Below are 20,809 nucleotides of genomic sequence, written 5' to 3'. Positions count from 1 at the left end.
GGGAGGGGGAAACTAGATGGGTAGGAGTGAGAAAGTATGGAAGGGGGAGGTTTGAACGACTTAATCAACGTCTTAATAGACTACGAGGCTCTTTTTTGTACTTTAACTAATTTTCTTAATTTTGTTTATGTTGTCGCTTATTATTTAGATCCTGATGACTTTTTTTATGTAGGTTTAAAGAAGCAGGACTGCATCCTCTGTAAATTACACTACAATCTTCGCCTCGTAGTCCAGCTGCTCCTGCATCCTCCACAAGACGATCCCAGCCTGAATATTTATCCAGAGATTCTTTTATACTGCTCCTAAAAAATTTCTTATTTAAGACTTGAGCAAAATTCATTTTTGAAATTTTAAATTTGGAATTTTTTTCTTCAAATTTTTTGGTACAAATAATGTACACTCTAAGTCCCTTATAATAACAGTTTCAGGGATCAGGGCCACCTGAACCGTTTCCAATTGGAATGCGTAATATTGCGCAATATAATTGATTGAGCACTCACGCACTGCGACCTTAATAATTTTATAATTTAAAATTTATAATTGTAATAGGTGAATAATTTCAAATACAATAGTATCTGATTCATTTAATTGTTTAATTTAATCCAAAGTTGAAGCACACTTACATTAAATATTTTGCTACCACTTTTCCAATAATTCCCAAGTCTTTGAAAAGTTTTCGATTTTCCGAACAAACAGTTCTTTGGATGCACCGCAATTTTGCGTCATCGTTTAAAATATATTCTTGTTCCGGGCTCTGAAAAAGATTAATTTTTTATATTTGATTTGAAGAATATTAAAATACTAGGGCGAGTCGAAACAAAACAAAAATGGTGTAAAATTTGTAATAGATTGAGTAATATTCTGATGTTCCACGATGCAGTAGTAGGTTAAAAAAATTTGTAATTCTTAAAGTTTCGCATAAAACGCGAATATTTTATACGTAATTTACATAATGTATTCAATTTTTAAAAATCTTCATTTTAATAACGTCCAAATTTCCAGGCCAGTCACATGTTTATTAACATAATAAACTAAAATAATTGGTCAAATCTCTGCATTTTTACGATTTTTTTGAGCTTATTAAAACTTTTTCGTATTTAAAATTTATAAACAAAAAATGGGAAGAATTAAGGAATTAATTCAGCGTCCGGCTATTTTAATTACTAAAATGCGCATGGAGGCGAAATCTTACATGGTTAAGTTAATCCCGTGGTTTATTCAATGGTGACATCTTTCTTTAACGTATAAAATTAATCGAAATAAGAAACTAGATTTCTACTTTTATCGATCGCCGATAATTATTTTCGTTTTTTCTCTTTTTTTCACTTTCAATAACAGCTGTTATTTTTAATGATTTATTATTATGTATAATATTTAAATTTGTTTCTGATAATCCTTCAATCTTTACATTAAATTACTGAAGATACTTTTCACCAGAATGTGGTTTATTCATTGTTCAAGGAATCATAATTTAAATTTTTTATTAAAATCTAATTTTCTAAATAATATAAAAAAATGTTTAATTAATAGATATAGTTTGAAATCTTTAAGTTTAATAATATTATTATATAAATGATAATTAAATTTTTAATTAAAACATATTTTTATTTTAACGCTATCTAATCAAAATTTATTAACTATTTAATATTGGAGCTATAGTCATTATAAATTTTACATAATTGAGTAATTAACAAAATATTTTATTTTTCACGTTTTAGTTATAATAATATTTTCATGATTTCTATATTTGTAAATTTTAAAGCTTAATAATATTATGTTATACATGCTTATAATTTTTATAATAATATTATATTCATATTTCATATTTTAAAATTATTTGCCAATTTAAAATTAAATATAATTTAAATAAATTTTAAATTGGTTTATTCAATGCTACAGGAATAATTTTTTAAACTTTATTTAAAAATCTAATTTTGTTAAATAATATAAAAGATTATTAAATCAATAGATATATTGTGAAATAATTAAGTTTAATAATATTACAATATAAACTAAAATTTAATAATAAAAAATAAAATATTAATGTACATAAATATTGGATTTAAATTGTTTAATATTTAGTAATAAAAGTTTCTTTTTTTCTTTTAAATGAATTTACTGATTTTACCAGAACTCAAATTTTCTGGAATTAGTTTAAGAGTTTATTAATAAAGAAAAATTTTAGAAATGAAAGTTCAAATTAAAAAAAATGTATTAAATAAAAATTATTGAAAGGTTTTAGTCAGAATTATAGTTTAATGTTTCTTATTTTGTAAAATGACTAATTGATATAAGCTGAATATTTTTTTTCGATCATTAAATTGAATAAAGATTGAAATTTATTACTTTAAATTTAAGTAACATAATAAAATAATGTTAAATAAAATAATGTTACGTAATATGTGACCAAGAATATAAGTATTCAGAAAATTTTAATAAATAAATTGTTATTAGAAAATTGAGCTTTTAAACATTATTTAAAATTTTGAAGGTTAATAAAAATGAAATTTTGTCCTAGAAAAACTGAAAATATGTTAATCTTGCAAAACTTGTTAAAAATGCGCATATTATGTAGACTATAAAAGAATAAATTTGAGTGAATTTTGCAAAAATCTCAGAATTAGGGAGTTTTAAGGAAAATGGGGAGGAGATGAGTAGAAATTAGTAGAAGGGAAGTTGGAGAAATGAGGGAAGAGAAAGAAGAGGAAAAGAGTGAAAATGAGGGCAGGCCAAGTAGGAGCTATTAAGCGATAGTATGGGAGAGGAAGTTGCTGAAGTGAGCGTAGATGAGGAGAGGGAAAGTAGAAGAACCAAGAGAAAGAGAGAGAGAGAGTAAGGGAATTGAGGGGAAATAAGGAAATGGGAAGTGAGGGTAGGAAAACTAGAGGAAGTTATGGGTAACGAGGGGAGTGGAAGTAGGGAAAATTAGGGTGGGGAAGTACAATAAGTGATTGTAAATAAGAGGAAGTAGGGGAAATTATTAGAAGCAAGGGTGAGTAGGGAATGGAAAGAGAAGTAGCGGAAGTGGAGTGTTAATTCGGAAAGCAAGGAGAGGGTAAAATGGAGATCGAAGAAGTGAAAGAAGAGGCGGCGAAGTGTAAAGAGTGGGAAGAAGTAGTAGGGGAATGAAGTGGAATTAGAGGCGGGAAAGTCCTAAGGATGTTGATCAATATTTTTTAAATTTTGCTCAGGTTATAAGGTACCCAAAATAAAAATTTACAGTGCTAGGCTGTATAATGGTTGTTTGAACTCCCAATTCCAGATTGGTTGTTTGGACTTCCAACTCTATAATGGCTGTTTGGACTCCCAACCCTAGAATGACTGTTTGGACTATAGAATGGTTGTTTGGACTCCCAACTCTAGAATGACTGTTCGGACTCTAGAATGATTGTTTGGACTCCCAAGTCTAGAATATCTGCTTGAACTCTAGAATGGTTGCGTGGACTCCCAAGCCTAAAATGTCTGTTCGGACTCCCAACTCCTTAGTATTTGTTTGAACTAGCAATTCCAGAGTGGTTGCTTGGACTCTAAAATCGTTGTTTGGTCTCCCAAATCTAGAATAGTTGTTTGGACTTCCAAGTCTAGAATGGCTGTTTGGACTCCCAACTCTAGAATGACTGTTTGGACTCTAGAGTGGTTGTTTGGACTCCCAACTCTAGAATGACTGTTCGGACTCTAGAATGATTGTTTGGACTCCCAAGTCTAGAATATCTGCTGGAACTCTAGAATGGTTGCGTGGACTCCCAAACCTAAAATGTCTGTTCGGACTCCCAACTCCTGAGTATTTGTTTGAACTAGCAATTCCAGAGTGGTGATTTGGACTCCCAACTCTAGAATTTTTGTTTGGACTCTAGAATTGTTGTTTGGACTCCCGAATCCAAAACGACTGTTCAGACTCCCAACCCCGTAAGTGTTTGTTTGAACTAGCATTTCCAGAGTGGTCGTTTGACTCTAGAATGGTTAGATTGACTTCCAAATCTAGAATGGTTGTTTTGACTCTTTAATCCAGAGTGGTAATTTGGACTCCCAACTCTAGAACGCTTGTTTGGACTCCCAACTCTAGAATGACTGTTCGGACTCTAGAATGATTGTTTGGACTCCCAAGTCTAGAATATCTGCTTGAACTCTAGAATAGTTGTGTGGACTCCCTAATCTAAAATGTCTGTTCGGACTCCCAACTCCTGAGTACTTGTTTGAACTAGCAATTCTAGAGTGATTGCTTGGACTCTAGAATTATTGTTTGGACTCCCAAATCCAAAATGACTGTTCAGTCTCCCAACCCTGTAAGTGTTTCTTTGAACTAGCATTTCCATAGTGGTTGTTTGGACTCTGGAATGGTTAGATTGACTCCCAATTCTAGAATGGTTGTATGAACTCTTAAATCCAGAGTGGTGATTTGGGCTCCCAACTCTAGAACGCTTATTTGGACATCCAACTCTCGAAAGTTGTTTGGAATCCCATCTCAAGAGTGCCTGTTTCTGACTTCCAATTTAATATGTTTTCGATCCACGCTATTAAAATACGTATAAGAATTAATAATAATTTTTATCTTTGGTAGATTTCGGTACGAACCATTGGAATTAAACCCCTCGATTCAATGAGACTTCTTTTTCTTCTTGACAAGACGTCTAATAAACCATCTTTTCGTTTGGCTGATAAAATCGTGTTTTGAATTATAGCAAAAAGAAGAAGCATTCCAATAAAACTAACTACAACAAAATGTTTTGAAGTCGGTCCCACTGAAGTAGGTTCAGGAGTTGGTGGATAAACTGGATATCCATAACTAGAAGCTGTATCGTAAATGTAAGGATAATTTTCACTTCGAAAATGTTGTTCCATCTCCGATTGTATGACATCTAAAATTAAATTCCGAATATTTATTAAATTTTTTAAATTGGATAAATATTTTATAAGAAATAACTTTTCAAAACAAAATTTGATTATAATTAAATTGCACATCTTTCAGACTATTTCAAATTATTTTCTTCTAAAAAAATAACTATTTATATTGCGATGTTCCAAAAAAAAGTTTTTTTCTCTCCAACGGCAAAATGACTCCTGATTTCTGGAAGCATTAAAAATAATATTCACGTGTCCCCCAAATCGTTTTTTAGGTTTTCGTAGCTCCAGACAGAAACCCTTATACACAGATTCGGCAGGAAGTCCGTCTGTCCGTCATATTTTTCCAATTGAGAGGAAATTAAGGAAAGGGAAGTAGGGAAAATGACATGAAAAAAGTGGGAGAAGTGAACGGAAATAAAGGGGAAAAAATCGTGGAAACTAGGAGAGGGAAATTAAGGGGAAAAGAGGAGAAAGAAAGTAGAAGTGAGGGTCGGGAGGTAGGGGTATTTGGGGAGGAGGAGTAGGAGAAGTGAATCTAGGGGAATTAGGGGAAGTTATGGGTAAGGAGGGAGGGGAAATAAGGGAAATTAGTAAAAGAGGAGAAGAAAAGTAGAAGTGAAGGATCGGGAGGTAGCGGTAATAAGAAGCACTTAAGGAGGAGAAGTAGGGGAAATGAGGGAGAGTAGGGCAAGTAAAGGAAAATTGGGGGTTGGAAAATTGGGGGTTGGGAAATCGGGGAAGTGTGAGTAGGGGAAATTAGGAAGGGGAAGTAGGAGAAGTGATTGTAAATGAGGAGAAGTAGGGGATTGGATGTAAGAACTCGAGAAGAGATGTAGGGAGAGTGAGGTGATATAAGAGGGGACATAGGAGAACTGAGGAAAAACGAGGGCAGTAGAAGTAGAGGAAGTGAGTGGAAATAAAGGGAGCGTAAGGATGGAAAGAAGAAGGAAGGAGTTACGATTGCAACTGATTCAGGCTGGATTACAACTAGATTACTTAGAACCACAAGTATTTTCGGCGGATTATAATGGAATTTTTTGATTAGAGCTGAATTAAAGCGATTTACAAGTAAGTAAATCACTTGGATCTTAAGTTAATTGATGTGAATTAATATTGGATTACAAGTAGATTATTTCATTTAAAAGTGGATTGTGGCGGATTTTAAGTGGATTTTCTAGAATTTTTACTGGATTACCTAAGATTACGATTTGATTACTGCGGATAAAAAATATGCCACCTAACATAATAAGTGGATCACTGTAGGTTAAAATGGGATTACCAGGATTAAAAGTGAATTAATGGGGATTACAACTGAATTACCGAGAATTGAAAGTGAATTACTTAGGAATATGAGTGGATTACTTAGGATTACAAGTGGATTATCTAGGATTACAAGTGTATTTTCTACGATTGCAATGGATTAATGAACATAGTATTTCAAGTGAATTTGAAGTGAGTTACAAGTAGATTACAAGTGAATTTTAACTAGGTTGACATTATTTCACATAAGATTACTAGTCAATTACATAGGATTATTAGTCCATCACTTCGCATTACAAGAGCATTATCTAAAATCAAAATAGGGTTATATAGGATTACAATTAAGTTACCGTGGATTACAAATGGATCAGCTAGGTTTGAAAATGGATTGTATGGGATTACAAGTAGATTACTTCGGATTATATCTGGATTATTTCTGATTACAAGTGGTTTACAATTATATTACCTAAGATTACAAGTGAATCACCTTGAAATATAAGTGGATTACTTAGGATTACAAGTGGATTACCTGGGACTATTTGTGGATTACAAATTAATTGTCACAGCGTTTAAATCGAGTACCTATGATTAAAAAGGATTACCACAGATTATAAGTGGATCACCTACAATAACAATTACATTACTGTAGGTTAAAAGGGACTTATCTAGGATTACAAATTAATTAACTGGGATTAAAAGTCGATTATCTAGAATTACAGATGGAAAGACAGGAGAATGATGACTGTCTTAATCTGGATTACAAGTGAATTGCGTGCGAATTCAAGATTGGATTACCTAGGATTACGACTGTAACAACAAATATTTCACCTAGAATAATAAGGCAACTGCGGGTTACAAAGGGATCATCCAGGATTAGAGGTGGATTATTCTGGATTACAAACTGATTGCATAGGATACACTTGAATCACATGAAATTACGTAAAATTAAAAGTTGATTACTTACGATTACATGCAAATTTCCTAGGATCGCAAGACTATTACCTAGGATTACAAATGGATTATCCAGGATTACAAGTAGAATATCTGGCATTATATTAGGAGTGCTGTGGATCAAATGTTGAGATCTGTGGATTGCGAATGGATTGTCTAGACTTGAAAATAGATTATATAGGATTGCAAGTGGACTAAATCGGAGTACAACTGCATTATTTCGGAATACAAGTGAATTTTTGTGGAATCAAAATGGATTACCTTAAATTACAAGTAAATTACCTTGGAATACAAAAAGATTACTCAGGATTACAAGTAAATTGCCTATCATTACAAGTGGATTACTTGGGATTGTAAGTGGATTACTTAAGATTACAAGTAGATTACTAAGGATTACAAGTGGGTTATTTAGGGTTACAAGTGGATTGCATAGAATTACAAGCGGATTAACTAAGATTACAATTTAAGTACAGCGCATTGAATGTGGATAACTCTGGATTGCAAGTGGATTACTCAGGATGACAGGTTCAGTTCCGCGAATTACAAGTGGATTATATAGCATTATAAGTGGATTACTAAGAATTACAAGTGGATTACATTGGATTACGGGTAAATTATCTAGGAATAAAAGTGAATCACATAGGATTACATGTTAACTATCTAAGATTACAAGTTTATTTTATAGAATTACAAGCGGATTACTCAGGATTACAATTATATCACCTAGGATTACAAATATATTACCTAGGAGTACAAGTACATTACCTAGGATTACAAGTGGATTATGGAGAATTACAAGTGGATTACTTAGGATTACAAGCGGATTTCCTTGCATTATAAGTGGATACCTAAGATTACAAGTAAAGCTCTGTGGATTGAATGTGGAGAACTGTGAATCGCAAGTGGATTACTTAGGACTACTTAGGATTAAAAGTGGATCGCATAGGATTACAAGTGGATTTCCCAGGATTACAAGAGGATTACCTAGGACTACAAGTGCATTATCTAGGGTTGCAAGTAGATTAATGTGTGTTAATAATTAATTACCTAGGATTATAAATAAATTACCTTCAATGATACGTGAACAATCTACGATTACAAGTTGAGTTCTGCAGATTACAAGTGGATTACCGAGGATTATAAAGTGGATTTCCTAGAATTATAAGTGGATTACCTCAGATTAAAGTGGGTTAATCAGGATTACAAGTGGATTACCTAGGATTACAAGTTGATTACATAGGATTACAAGTGGATTACCTAGGATTACAATTGGATTACCTAGGATTACAAGTAAAGTCATGTGTATTGAAAGTGAAGAACTGTGGATTGCAAGTGGATTATATAGGTTTAAAAGCGGATTGTTTAGAATTGCAAGTGGATTACCTAGGGTTACAAATGGATTGCTGTTGTCTAATAGTTAATTACCTAGTATTATAAATAAATGAATTTGAATTACGCGTGAATAACCTTAGATTACAAGTTGAGTTCCGCGGATTACAAGTGGATTACTTAGGATTACAAGTGGATTAAACAGGATATTACCAAACTACTTTGCGTATTATCAGAGTTGTTTTCCCTCGACAAAAGCTTACTTGAGGAATCCCTAAATATATTTTTCTTAATTCTGCCAAAAATCAGGAGTCATTTTTACGTGAAAATTAAGACTTTAAATAGGTCTCATTTGAGAAAAAGAAACAAGACCCTTTTTCTTGGTCACACTATTTATATAATTAATAATTGATCTTTTATTTCCCTTTGTTACTTACGTACCAGAAAAATAGGGGTTGGGAACTATTGGTGGTCGAGTTGCAACTGTTTGTAGAGGTGAATAGATTTGTTTAACTTCCGGGGGACTTGTAGTGGACCACAAATAAACTTTATTGACTTCCGTTTCGGCTGTAGAAATTTCCTGTGTTGGGAACAACAATGGGTCGCTGCTTTGAGATTTAATTACCATCACCAACAATGGAAATAGGGTAAGTGCTTTTACAATCAATCGAAACATTTCACTTTTTAATTAACTTTTTGTTGAAAAAAAAAAACGAAATATGTTATACTTTTATTATACACTTTAATAGGTTCATTAATTAATTATTATATTAATCATTTATATTATTTTATAATAATTTTATACCCTTAATGATTTTTTTACTTTAATTTGTCTTTTAGAAAATATTGAGATCAACTTTGAGAAACGTATTCACTTTGGAATAGAAAATCGAAGACTGAGAAGATGTCAACTCAACTTTTGATACTTGAAACTCATCATCAATTTATTCCGCTTGTATCTGATAGACCCGAAAATTATGAATAATATCAGGATGTCCTTAATTATTCGCTTCGCTGGTTTAACTGACAAGATTGACGGCCTGACGAGTCCTTACTTACAAATTTTATTCAATCTATCTTTTTTTATATTATTAATCTCGCCATATATAATGCTACTTAATTAATATTTAATGTTGTAAGTCATTATCAATTAACTATAATGTTTCTAATGAAGACAAAATTTTTCCAAATCTGATACATTGAATATAGGATAAAAACTGCAATTATTCTGGAAAGGGAAATGGATAGAACTCTGAGAAAAAGAAGGAAATACAAATAACAGAAAATGATCAAATAATGTTACTAAAGGACAGGATAGAAATTGTTAGAAATTGATAGAAATTAACATAAATTAACCAAAAATAATATGAGTGTATAAAAGAGAATAGAAATGGATACAAATTAGTAGAAATGTATAAAAACCAGTAGAAATGGTTAAAATTTATATAAGTTGGCATAGATTAAAAAAGGATAGAAATGGATAGAAGCACATAAAATAGATAGAAATGGATAGAAATTGACCAAAATTAACAGAAAGTGATAAAAGTGTATAACAGCGAAAAGAAATTGATAGCAATTGGTAGAAATGGATATTAATTTCTAGATGCTGTAGAAATCTACGTAAATTGATAGAAATTAATAGAAATGTATAGAAATCTATAAAAATTGATATAAATGGATAGAATTGTATAACATTTATCCACATGGATAGAAATGGTTAGAGGTTAATAGAGATAGAAATTGATCGTGATTAGAGGATAAAAAGTGAAATCATTCTGGGATAGGAAATGTATAGAACTCTTAGAAAATGATTGAAATACAAATAATATTAAATAATGAAATGATCTTATAATGTAACAGGATATAAATTGATATAAACTGATAGAAATGGATAGAAATTGACGTAAATTAACGGAAATTGATAGAAATTTATAACAGTGGATAGAAATTGATACGAATTGTTAGATTTTGTTAGAAATTTATAAAACTTGACAATACTGGATAAAAATGAACGGAAATGGATAAAATTGATAGAAATGTATAGAAAATTACAGAAATGGATAGAAATAGATAGAAATTTATCGTGATTATAGGATAAAACTGAAATCATTCTAGGAAAGAAAATAGATAGAACTCTCAGAAAAAGAATGAAATACAAATAATAGAAAATTGTGATATGATTGTACGATAGAACAGTATAGAAATTGAAAGAAACTGATAGAAATGAATAGAAATTGACACAAATTTACAGATATTGATAGACTTGTACAACAGTGGACTGAATTTGATAGAAATTGGTAGAAATGTATAGAAATGTATAGAAATGGATAAAAATGTATAAATTTGATAGAAATGTATAGAAATGAATAGAAATATATAAATTTGGTAGAAAATTATATAAATGTATAAACTTGATAGCGATGGATAGAAATGTATAACATTGATATAAATAAATAGAAATTGTTGGAGTTTAATAAAGATAGAAATTCACCGAGATTATAGAATAAAAACTGAAAGCATTCTGATAAAGGAAATGGAGATAAGTCTCAGAAAAAGAATGAAATACAAATAATAGAAAATAATTAGGTGATCTTACTAAAGAACAGGATAGAAATTGTTAGAAATTGATAGAAATTAACATAAATTAACCAAAAATAATATAAGTGTATAAAAGAGGATAGAAATGGATAGAAATTAGTAGAAATGTATCAAAACCAGTAGAAATGGTTAAAAAATTATATAAGTTGGCATAGATTAAAAAAGGACAGAAATGGATAGAAGCACATAAAATAGATAGAAATGGATAGAAATTGACCAAAATTAACAGAAAGTGATAGAAGTGTATAACAGCGAAAAGAAATTGATAGCAATTGGTAGAAATGGATATTAATTTTTAGATGCTGTAGACATGTATATAAATGGACATAAATTCATAGAAATGTATAGAAATCTATAAAAATTGATATAAATGGATAGAAATGGATAAAAATCTATAAAAATTGATAGAAGTGGATAGAAATCGACGTAAATGAACAAATTGATAGAAGTTTATAACAGTGGATAGAAATTGATACGAATCATAGATTTTGTTAGAAATTTACAAAACTTGACAATACTGGATTAAAATTGACGGAAACGGATAGAATTGATAGAAATGGATAGAAATTGACAGAAATTGCTAGAAATAGATAGAAATAGATAGAAATTTAGTATGGTTATAGGATAAAACTGAAATCATTTTGGGAAAGAAAATGGAATGAACTCTCAGAAATATAATGAAATACAAATAATAGAAAATAGTGACATGATCGTACGATAGAACAGTATAGAAATTGAAAAAACTGATAGAAATTAATAGAAATTGACACAAATTTACAGAAATCGATACGCTTGTACAACAGTGGACTGAATTTGATAGCAATTGGTAGAAATGTATAGAAATGTATAGAAACGTATAGAAATATATAGAATGGATAAAAATGTATAGATTTGATAGAAATGTATAGAAATGAATAAAAATGTATAAATTTGATAGAAATGGATAAAATGTATAAAATTGATATCAATAGAAATTGTTGGAGTTTATTAAAAATATAAATTAATCGAGATTGTAAAATAAAAACTAAAATCATTCTGAGAAAGGAAATGCATATAACTCTCAGAAAAAGAATTAAATACAAATAATAGAAAATAATTAGATGATCTTACTAAAGAACAGGCTAGTAATGGATAGAAACTAATAAAAATTGATAGAAATGGGAATAAATTGACATAAATGGATAGAAACCTGTAACAGTGGATAGAAATTGATACCGATTATTAGAAATGGATATCAATTATTAAATGTTGGTAGAAACGTACATAGATTTGCAGAAAAGGATAGAAATGTATAAAATTGATATAAATGAATATAAATTGATGGAGTTTAATAATGATAGAAATTGATCGTGATTATAAAATAAAAACTGAACACATTCTGGGAATGGAAATGGATAGAGCTCTCAGAAAAAGAATGAAATATAAATAATAGAAAAAATGAGATTATATTACTATATAAAAGGATAGAAATAGATAAAATGATAGAAATGGATAGAAATTCACATAAATGACCAGACATTGATAGAATTGTATAACAGTGAATAGAAATTGATAGAATTTGGAAAAAATAGGTATAAATTGTTAGATGTTGGTAGAAGTTGCCATGAATTGGCAGAAATGGATAGAAATGTATAAAATTGATATAAAGCTATAGAAATTTGTAGAAATAGATATCAATTGCTAGAAATCGGTAGAAATTTATAGAAATTAAAAGTGCTCAATTAAGATATAAATTGCTAAATTTCGTTAAAGATAGAAATCTATCGTGAATTCATGATAAAAACTTTTGTCGAATTTGGAAATAGAAATGGATAGAACTCTTGAAAAAGAAGAAAATACAAATATCAGAAAATAAAGAGTTAGAGCTACTATAAAAATTAATAGAAAATGATAGAAATAGGCAGCAATTGATAGAAATGTGATAGGAATTCTATGTTTATGAAAAAATCAACAGGAAGGAAATGGATAGAAGTCTTACAAATAGACAAACAGAAATAAATACAAAAAAATAGAATGGTGATTGGTAAAGAAGGGAATAAAAGAGAAATTAATAGAATCCGATGAATCGTGATAGTGGGATAAAAACTGCTATCAATATGAAAAAAGGAATTGGATAGAACTGTCAGAAAAAGAAGGGAATATAAATAATAGAAAATAATGAGAGAATGTTAATATTTAACAGAATATAAATCGATAGAAATTAATAGAAATTTACATAAATTAACAGAAATTGATATAAGTTAATAGAAATGGATAGGAACTAATACAAATTGATAGAAATGGCTAGAAATTAATAAACATTGCTTAGATTGGATAGAAATTGATATAAATTGGTAGAAATGGATACAAATGCGTAGAAGTGGAGAGAAATGGTTAGAAAACGATAGAAATTGATAGTTTTCAATAATGATTGAATATATAGGATTCAAGTTTCTATCACGATTAGTAAAAAAAAACTCAAAGAAGTAAAATTATATGGGCGAAGCATTGAAAAGTACTGAAATAAATAAAATTAGGCAGCGATAGAGTCCATCTGTGATGGTGTTAGTCCGAAATTTTTATTTTTCTATTTCACCTTGCTTTGATCAATTTATAAAAGAATAGGAAGAAAATCGATAGAAGTATTAAAATTAAAGAAACAGGAATAAATACAAATAAAATAATAGAATGAGAAATTATAAGAATGGGATAGGAGAGAAATGGATAGAATTCGATCGATCGTGCTTATATGATAAAAACTGCTGTCAGTATGAAAAAGGAAATGGATAGAATTATAAAAATAAGGAAACACAAATAACAGAAAATTGTAAAGTAATATCCATAGAAATGGATAGAAATGGATAGAAATTGATGTTATACAAAGGATACACGTTGCTATCTGTTTAGGGCGAACAACTAGAAAACTAAAATGACCCCCCCCCCCATGTTAGAGGATTAATTATTTTAGTTAAAAATTAATCTTCTTGGTAATAAATTTAATTATTTGGTGAAAATTATATTTTTTTTATTGATAAGTTTCTTTTTATTAAAAATTTAACTACTTATTTAAAACTTAACGTTTTGAACTGTTTGTTTAGAATAAAAATAAATTTTTTCATCTGAAATATAAAGTATGAAATTTTAGCTGAAAACTTTTTATATTTATTTAAAAATAAATTTTTTGTGTATGAAAATTCATCCATTTGATTTAATAATTAATTAAAAATTAAATTAATTATTAAAAATTCATTTTTTTATTCAAAGAATCATTTTGTTTGGTAAAAATTGTTTACGCTCGGCTGGGAATTTATTTTTTGGTGAAAACGTAATTATTTCGAAGAGAAAAAATCACCTATTTAATTAAAAATTAAATTTGTTTATAAAATTCATATTTTTGCGATAACAATACAAATATTTTGTAGAATATTTGTCTCCTTGGATTGAAAATGAAATATTTTAGTTAAAATTTATTTTCTTCAATAGTGAAATTAAAAATTTTTTGAATGAAAATCCTTTTTAAGGTTGAAAATTGAGTTTATTCAATAAAAAATAAACTATTTTATTTTTGGTTAAAACTTGATATTTTTAATTGAAAAGGGATCATTTATAATTGAAAATTCATCCATTTGATCGAAAATTGATTTATTTTCTTTACATTTTTTTTCCAGAAATTAATGTTTTGTTGGTAAAAAATGAAGTGTTTTTATTGTAAAAATAAACTATTATGTCAGAAATTCATTTCTTTTAGTTGAAAATAATTTTTATGAACTGAAAATTTAACTGCTCCAGTATTTGTTGAAAATTTATCTTAAAAATTGAAAATTCAATTATTTAGTTTTAAAATTCATATGATTATTTAAAAATTAAACTTTTTATTTAGAAATTAAACCATTTTCTTAAAAATTCATTTTTTATAGTTGAAAATTCATTTATTTTTTTAAAAAGTCATATATTTTTTAAAATTTCTATCTTTTTGGCAGAAAATTAATCTTCTTTTAGCTATTTTTTTATAATAAGTGATAAATGTTTTAAGGCTAGAATTATACTCTTTTAAAAATTTTATTTTGATGAAAGTCCTTTTTTTAGACTGTAAAAATAATTTTTTAACTAAAAAATGAACTGTTCTATTTTGGATTGAAACAAAATATTTTAAATTGAAAATTGATCCTGTGTTGTTAAAAATTCGTTTTTTGCTTGATAATTAATCTTTTTGGTTTAAAATTAATTTCTTTGATTGAGAAACTTCAAAATTAGATAAAAATTTTATTTCGCTTTGCTGAAAATAATTTTGTTCAATCTAAAATTTGACTTTCATTTTTGGTCGAAAATTTCTCGTTTGTAGTTGAAAATAAATCCATTTCGTTGAAAGTTCATGTATTTTGTTGAAGATGCATCTTTTTGGTTAAAATTTTTCTTTCTTTGAAATTCAAGTCTCTCGTTAGAAATTCTTTTTTCATTTTTTGTTTGTTGAAGATTAATTTTTAAACTAGTTTGTAATATCTTTGGATTTTTTTACGTAACCATTACATTAGGATTAAAAAGAAAATGATTACAAATTGAAACCATTTTAGGATAAAGCTTTATTTTAATAGCTTTATTCCTAAGAGCAGGTGACCCCTAAAAATGAAAAAATTGAGTAAAGTTCGATGATAAAGAAGTAGATAAAGGAGCAAAAATTGTGGATGCAGTCGAGAGTGAGTAATGAAAGGAATGGAAGGGAAGGTTACAGTGAAAAGGTATGACGAAGGGCATCATCCCCTTTAGGAATGGTCCAGACAGACAAGCCTCCGGGCCACCCCCTATCGCTCCAGTCATCGCCATAGCAACCCCTATCAGCCAGCCTAATTCAACTGGTACCCCCTTTTTCTCTCACCCTTTACAACTTTATTTATTTTTCTTCGTTCAAAGGCCTCGAAAAGAAACCCATCAGTTTCCTTCTGCATCGTTAGGAACTTCAATTTCTTCACAGCCAAAGACCCGTCTCATAGAAATCACTGCTACATACCCAAAGTTTTTTTTTAGAGAGCTAAACAAAAATATAAGGAAGAAAGACAGGCCAAAATTAAATAATATTAATGGTAAAATAAATGCAGGCCATGGTCAATTCATACTTACAAATACCCCCACTTCTATTTCCCACCTCCTACTTCTCTTTTCTCCCTTAACAACTCACATTTTTCCTTTACAATTGTTAATATTTTCCTTTCCGCAATCATCTAACCTCTCCTTGATTCTCCTCCCCACTCCTAGTTCTCACCTCCTACTAATTCTCTTCTCCCTACAGTTTTCTCATTCACCATACCTTCCCTTCACTACTTCTTAAGTTTTTAGCTTTCCATACTCACCTACCGTTCAATCGGTTCTACTCTCTACTCCTTCTTCATACGTTCTACTCCTCCTACCCTCCCTTCTCTTAACACCTCACATTTTCCCTTCTGTACTTCTCATATTTCACAACTCATGCTCACCCAACCTTCCAAGGCTTCTACTTCTCACTTCCTACTTCTCCTTCCCTCACACCCCACACATTTTCTTCACTTCTTCTGATATTTCCCTTAAAACGTTCACCAACCCCTCCCACTCCTTCTCCCCACATTATACTCCTACTCCTCTTACTCTCCATACTTCCCTTTCACTACTTCTCATATTTTTCCTCTCATACTTACCCATCCTCCCATTGCTCCTTTTCTCCACATCTACTTCTACTTTCTTCCCCTCACTCTTCCCTCCCCTTTCTATCCCTACACTATTGGTGATATTTCCGGTCCCATACTCACTCTTCCTCCCATCACTTCTCCTCCTCACTGCTATTCCCCAGATCCTACTTCTCTTCCCCTCCCTTAACACCTCACATTTTCTCTTAAGTATTTTTAATATCTCCTCTCCCATAATCAACCAGCCTCCCCTCGCTTTTCCTCGACAGTCCTACTTTTTATCTACTACTTCTCCCATCCTCAAACTCTCTTCAATCATACCCTACTTTTTCTTGACTGCTTCTCATATTTCCTTTCCAATACTCACCTACCATAACAAAGCTTCTACTCTCTACTTCCACCTCCCACTTGCTATTCGTTCGCCCCTCACAATCCAAACTTTTCCTTCTACTTCCCACATCCTACTACTAATCCTTCTACTCCCCTTACTTTTTGTTCGCTTCTTCTCATATTTCCCCTCATCTCACTTCCCATACTTCCCCCTCACTACATTTCATATTTTCCCTCACCTCATTATCCATACTTCTCCTACTTTTCCTATTTTCCATCCCAATACTCCCCCTACCTTCTCTATCTCAATTGACCCTCCCCTCATTTCTCTTCCTAGACCAAAAATGTTCTCAAAAATCGAAATTTTATTTTCTTGTCCAGTTTCTTGTTTCATGTTGTATATCAAAAGAAACAAAAAATATTTTAGATGTTGAGTTACATTTAAAAAATGCAGGAAATGATTAGTAAGCTTTTCTATTTTTATAAAATTAATGTTAATAGTATTGAGACTATTATTTTAACACATGTTTTATAAACATAAATAATACAATAAATTCCGTTAATCTTCTTTTGATTACATTGCACTAATTTTAAGTTTATGAAATGAAGTCTAGTTTTTAATTATTTTTTATCTTTTCAAAACTTTTAGATCATTAAAATTAAATTAAATTTTCCCCATAATTTTATAATCTTGTGAAATGAATCAAATTTGCCTTAAAATATTCCAGCCTTTTTGGAAATTTTTGGAAATTCTCTGATGTTTTTAATTTTTTTAAGTTTTCTTTAAAAATTATTATTTTAACATAAAAATTAACTAAAAATTTTCCCAAAAGTCTTCAGAAAATTTGTGTATTTAATTGAAACCTTTCGAAATTCTTTTAAAAAATTTACATCTTTTTTTCGAAATCTTTACAATCAAAATTTTGTTATGAATTTTTTAATTGTTACAAATTTTGAATTGGATTCAAATTTTTCTTTTTTATTGTTACCTTTATTTTTAGAAAATCCTCATTTCGAAATCGTGATTCACGATGAGCTTTTGTAAGTCACGATTTCGAGCTAAGGAGTTTTTATTTTTTTTTTGAAAGGAAAGTTTTTAATTGTAAATGATTTTCTGATAATAAGGGCAACAATAAAAAAGGAAAAATTTGATTTTAATTTAAAATTTGTAATATTTCCAAAAAAAAAAATTTACATTTTGAAGATTTTGAAAAAAGATGTAGAAACTTTTTAAAAATTTCGTAAGGTTTTAATAAAATAAAAATGTTTTCTCAAGAGTACTGGAAAAAAATTTTAATTTATTTTTATGTTGAAATATTAATTTTCAAAGAAAAATGAAAAAATTTAAAAACATTTAAAATGATTTAAAAGTTTTTTAAAAAGACTGAAAGATTTTAGGCTAATTTGATTAACTTTGCGAAATAAAAAAATGTTAGAAAAAATTCAATTGTGTTGGGAAGATCTGAAATTTTTGAAATGATTCAAAAATAATAAAAAATTACACTATATTAAAAAAAGTGGAATTTTAGATATTTTAAACAATTAGAAGCTTTTAAAAAATCTTGAAAGGTTTTATGAAAACAAAATATTTTTCTTAATATTTCTGAAAAATTAAAGCCTTTCTTTTTAAAGAAAATCTTAAAATATTCAAAAACTTTTCAAACAATTTCCAAAAACGTCGAAAACGAATCTAGATGATCTTAGGCCATTTTTTTAAAATTTGGTACGATTTTTTCAAAGGTTTAGGAATTATTTGAATCATTTTAAAATGAATTTCAAAGCTTTATAAGTTCTTAAAAGATTCAAAAATTTCTTAAAAGAATTTTGAAGGGTTTCCATGAATGTGGAATTTAAATTTAAAAAAAAACATAGAAGCTCTTTAGGAATGTTCAAAGGTTTTAAGAGAATAAAAAAATTTTCTTAACATTCCTGGGACAATTTTGAATAATGTTTTATTTTGAAAAATTATATTTTGAAGCAAATTTAAAAAAAATGTTAAGAGGTTCCTAAAAATATCGTAAAAAATCTGGAAGATTTTTAGATAATTTTTAAAATTTTAGGAAAAATTTGAGTCACCTAAAAATATATTTAGATATTTTTGAAGTTTTGAAGATATTAAAAATATTTCAAAACTTGAAAAGAATTCTGAAAATTCACAAAATATTGTTAAATATCTTCAAAATTTCAAAAATTCCTAAACCTCTGAAACTGATTATAATTTTTACAAATATTTTGTAAAATCCTTTAAAATTAAAATGTAAAAAGATGTTCTAAAATTTAATTAAAGCTCATATTTAAGCGTTTAGAAATATTTAATACATAAATAGTTATTCAAAATTTATATTTTAAATTAAACATTATTTTCCCCCTTAAATTTAAAATTACACACCTTTGATTGAAAAATGTTATGAGGTTCCGAAAAAATTAGCTTAGAACTTTTTTTATTTGGAGCACTCCTTTTTTCAACTTTAAACGGTGATAAAAAATCCAATTTTAAATTTAAAATAAAAGGTGGGAATTAACTTTCTAGCTACTGAGTTTCTGAAACAATACAAAAAAGATTTAATCAAATAAATATGATTGTTTTTAAGAAAATGGACTAATTAAAAAATATTTTTAGTTTCTATATTAGACGGGGGAAAAATAAAATTTTCAATTTAGAATAAAAGTAAGAATTTATTTTATACCTATTGAGTCGCTGAATCGAAAAAAATGGTTTGATTAAAAAATATTATTAGGTTTCTAGAAAATTGAAGGGGGAGCTTTTTTGGCGAAAGGGGCACATTTAAAATTGCTAAAAAATAATGAAGTTAATTAACTTGGGTTAAAAATAAATATAAATGAAAATGACAAGATTATAAAAAAAATTATGTGATTGATGGGAAGAGAAAAAAATCATCAAAGACCTGGCGATCATCGCTCGCTAGAGAGCTTCAAGTAGATAAATCCAGACTAGGTCGGACGAGGTAGAAGCACCGTAGAATAAACGCGGGCTTCGGCACTGTCATCAATTATGCGCTAATTAACGCTTTAATTATAATTATAAAATAGGACATAGTACCTTTCAGGTACTTGTGAAAAAAAATAACTAAAGAGAAACCATTAGTAAGTTAAAGTAGATTCTTCTTTAATTCCAATTTTAATCCCCTTTGAAAAAATTTATAGTTTATATGTTTTTACTGTTTCCTTATTTTAAATAGTTTAAGATCCATAATTTTAGTTAAAAATTTAACTATTTTGTTGAAAATTCATTTTTTTGTTGTTTGGTGGAAAATTGAACAATTTTGTTGAAAAATAATTTCTTTTTTGAAAATTTACATTTCCGTTGAAAATTTTTAAATTATTTTTTCAACTCTCAAATTTCTCAAAAATCTCTTGTGGTGGAATTTTAATTTATTCATTTTTTTTTAATTTAAATATTTTGATGAAATTTATAAAATTTTTAAAACTGTATCCTTTTATGTTGAAAAAAGTCTCATTGGTTAAAAATGTATTTTGTAAAGCTTCCCTTTTTTGATTGAAAATTAAGTTTCTTAACTGAAATCGCAACTATTTTATTTTTGCTTAAAGACTTGGCTTTTTTAGTTAAACTTTTATAATTGTAGAAAAAAATTCATCTAATTCATAAAAATTATAACATCTGGTTGGGAATTTGTTCTTTTTTTTTTTATTTCAAATTTATGTGTTTTTGTTAAACTTCCTTTTTTTGGTTCAAAATTAATTTTTCAAGTTGAAAATGTAACTATTTTATTTTTGGTTAAATAATTGTCCTTTTTAGATGAAAATGTATCATTATAGTGCAAAATTCAGCTCTGAATGAAATGTTAAACATCGCGTTGAACATTTTTTTATTAAAAATTTAAGCA

General features: G+C 28.7%; 1 protein-coding gene across 1 annotated transcript; it reads right to left on the bottom strand.

The window, feature by feature from the left end:
- Positions 1 to 6: 6 nt before the first annotated feature.
- Positions 7 to 16,582, bottom strand: LOC117180721. Its single transcript, XM_033373209.1, has 5 exons — positions 16,456 to 16,582; positions 8,824 to 9,036; positions 4,573 to 4,856; positions 624 to 754; positions 7 to 302 (listed from the first exon to the last, which is right to left on the bottom strand). Exons 1-5 carry the CDS (start codon positions 16,580 to 16,582, stop codon positions 116 to 118), a joined length of 942 nt encoding a protein of 313 aa, XP_033229100.1. The 3' UTR covers positions 7 to 115.
- Positions 16,583 to 20,809: the final 4,227 nt, after the last annotated feature.

Source organism: Belonocnema kinseyi, chromosome 9 (assembly GCF_010883055.1).
Source record: "Belonocnema kinseyi isolate 2016_QV_RU_SX_M_011 chromosome 9, B_treatae_v1, whole genome shotgun sequence".
NCBI classification, from domain to species: domain Eukaryota; kingdom Metazoa; phylum Arthropoda; class Insecta; order Hymenoptera; family Cynipidae; genus Belonocnema; species Belonocnema kinseyi.
This window is presented reverse-complemented; position numbering and strand designations above follow the sequence as displayed.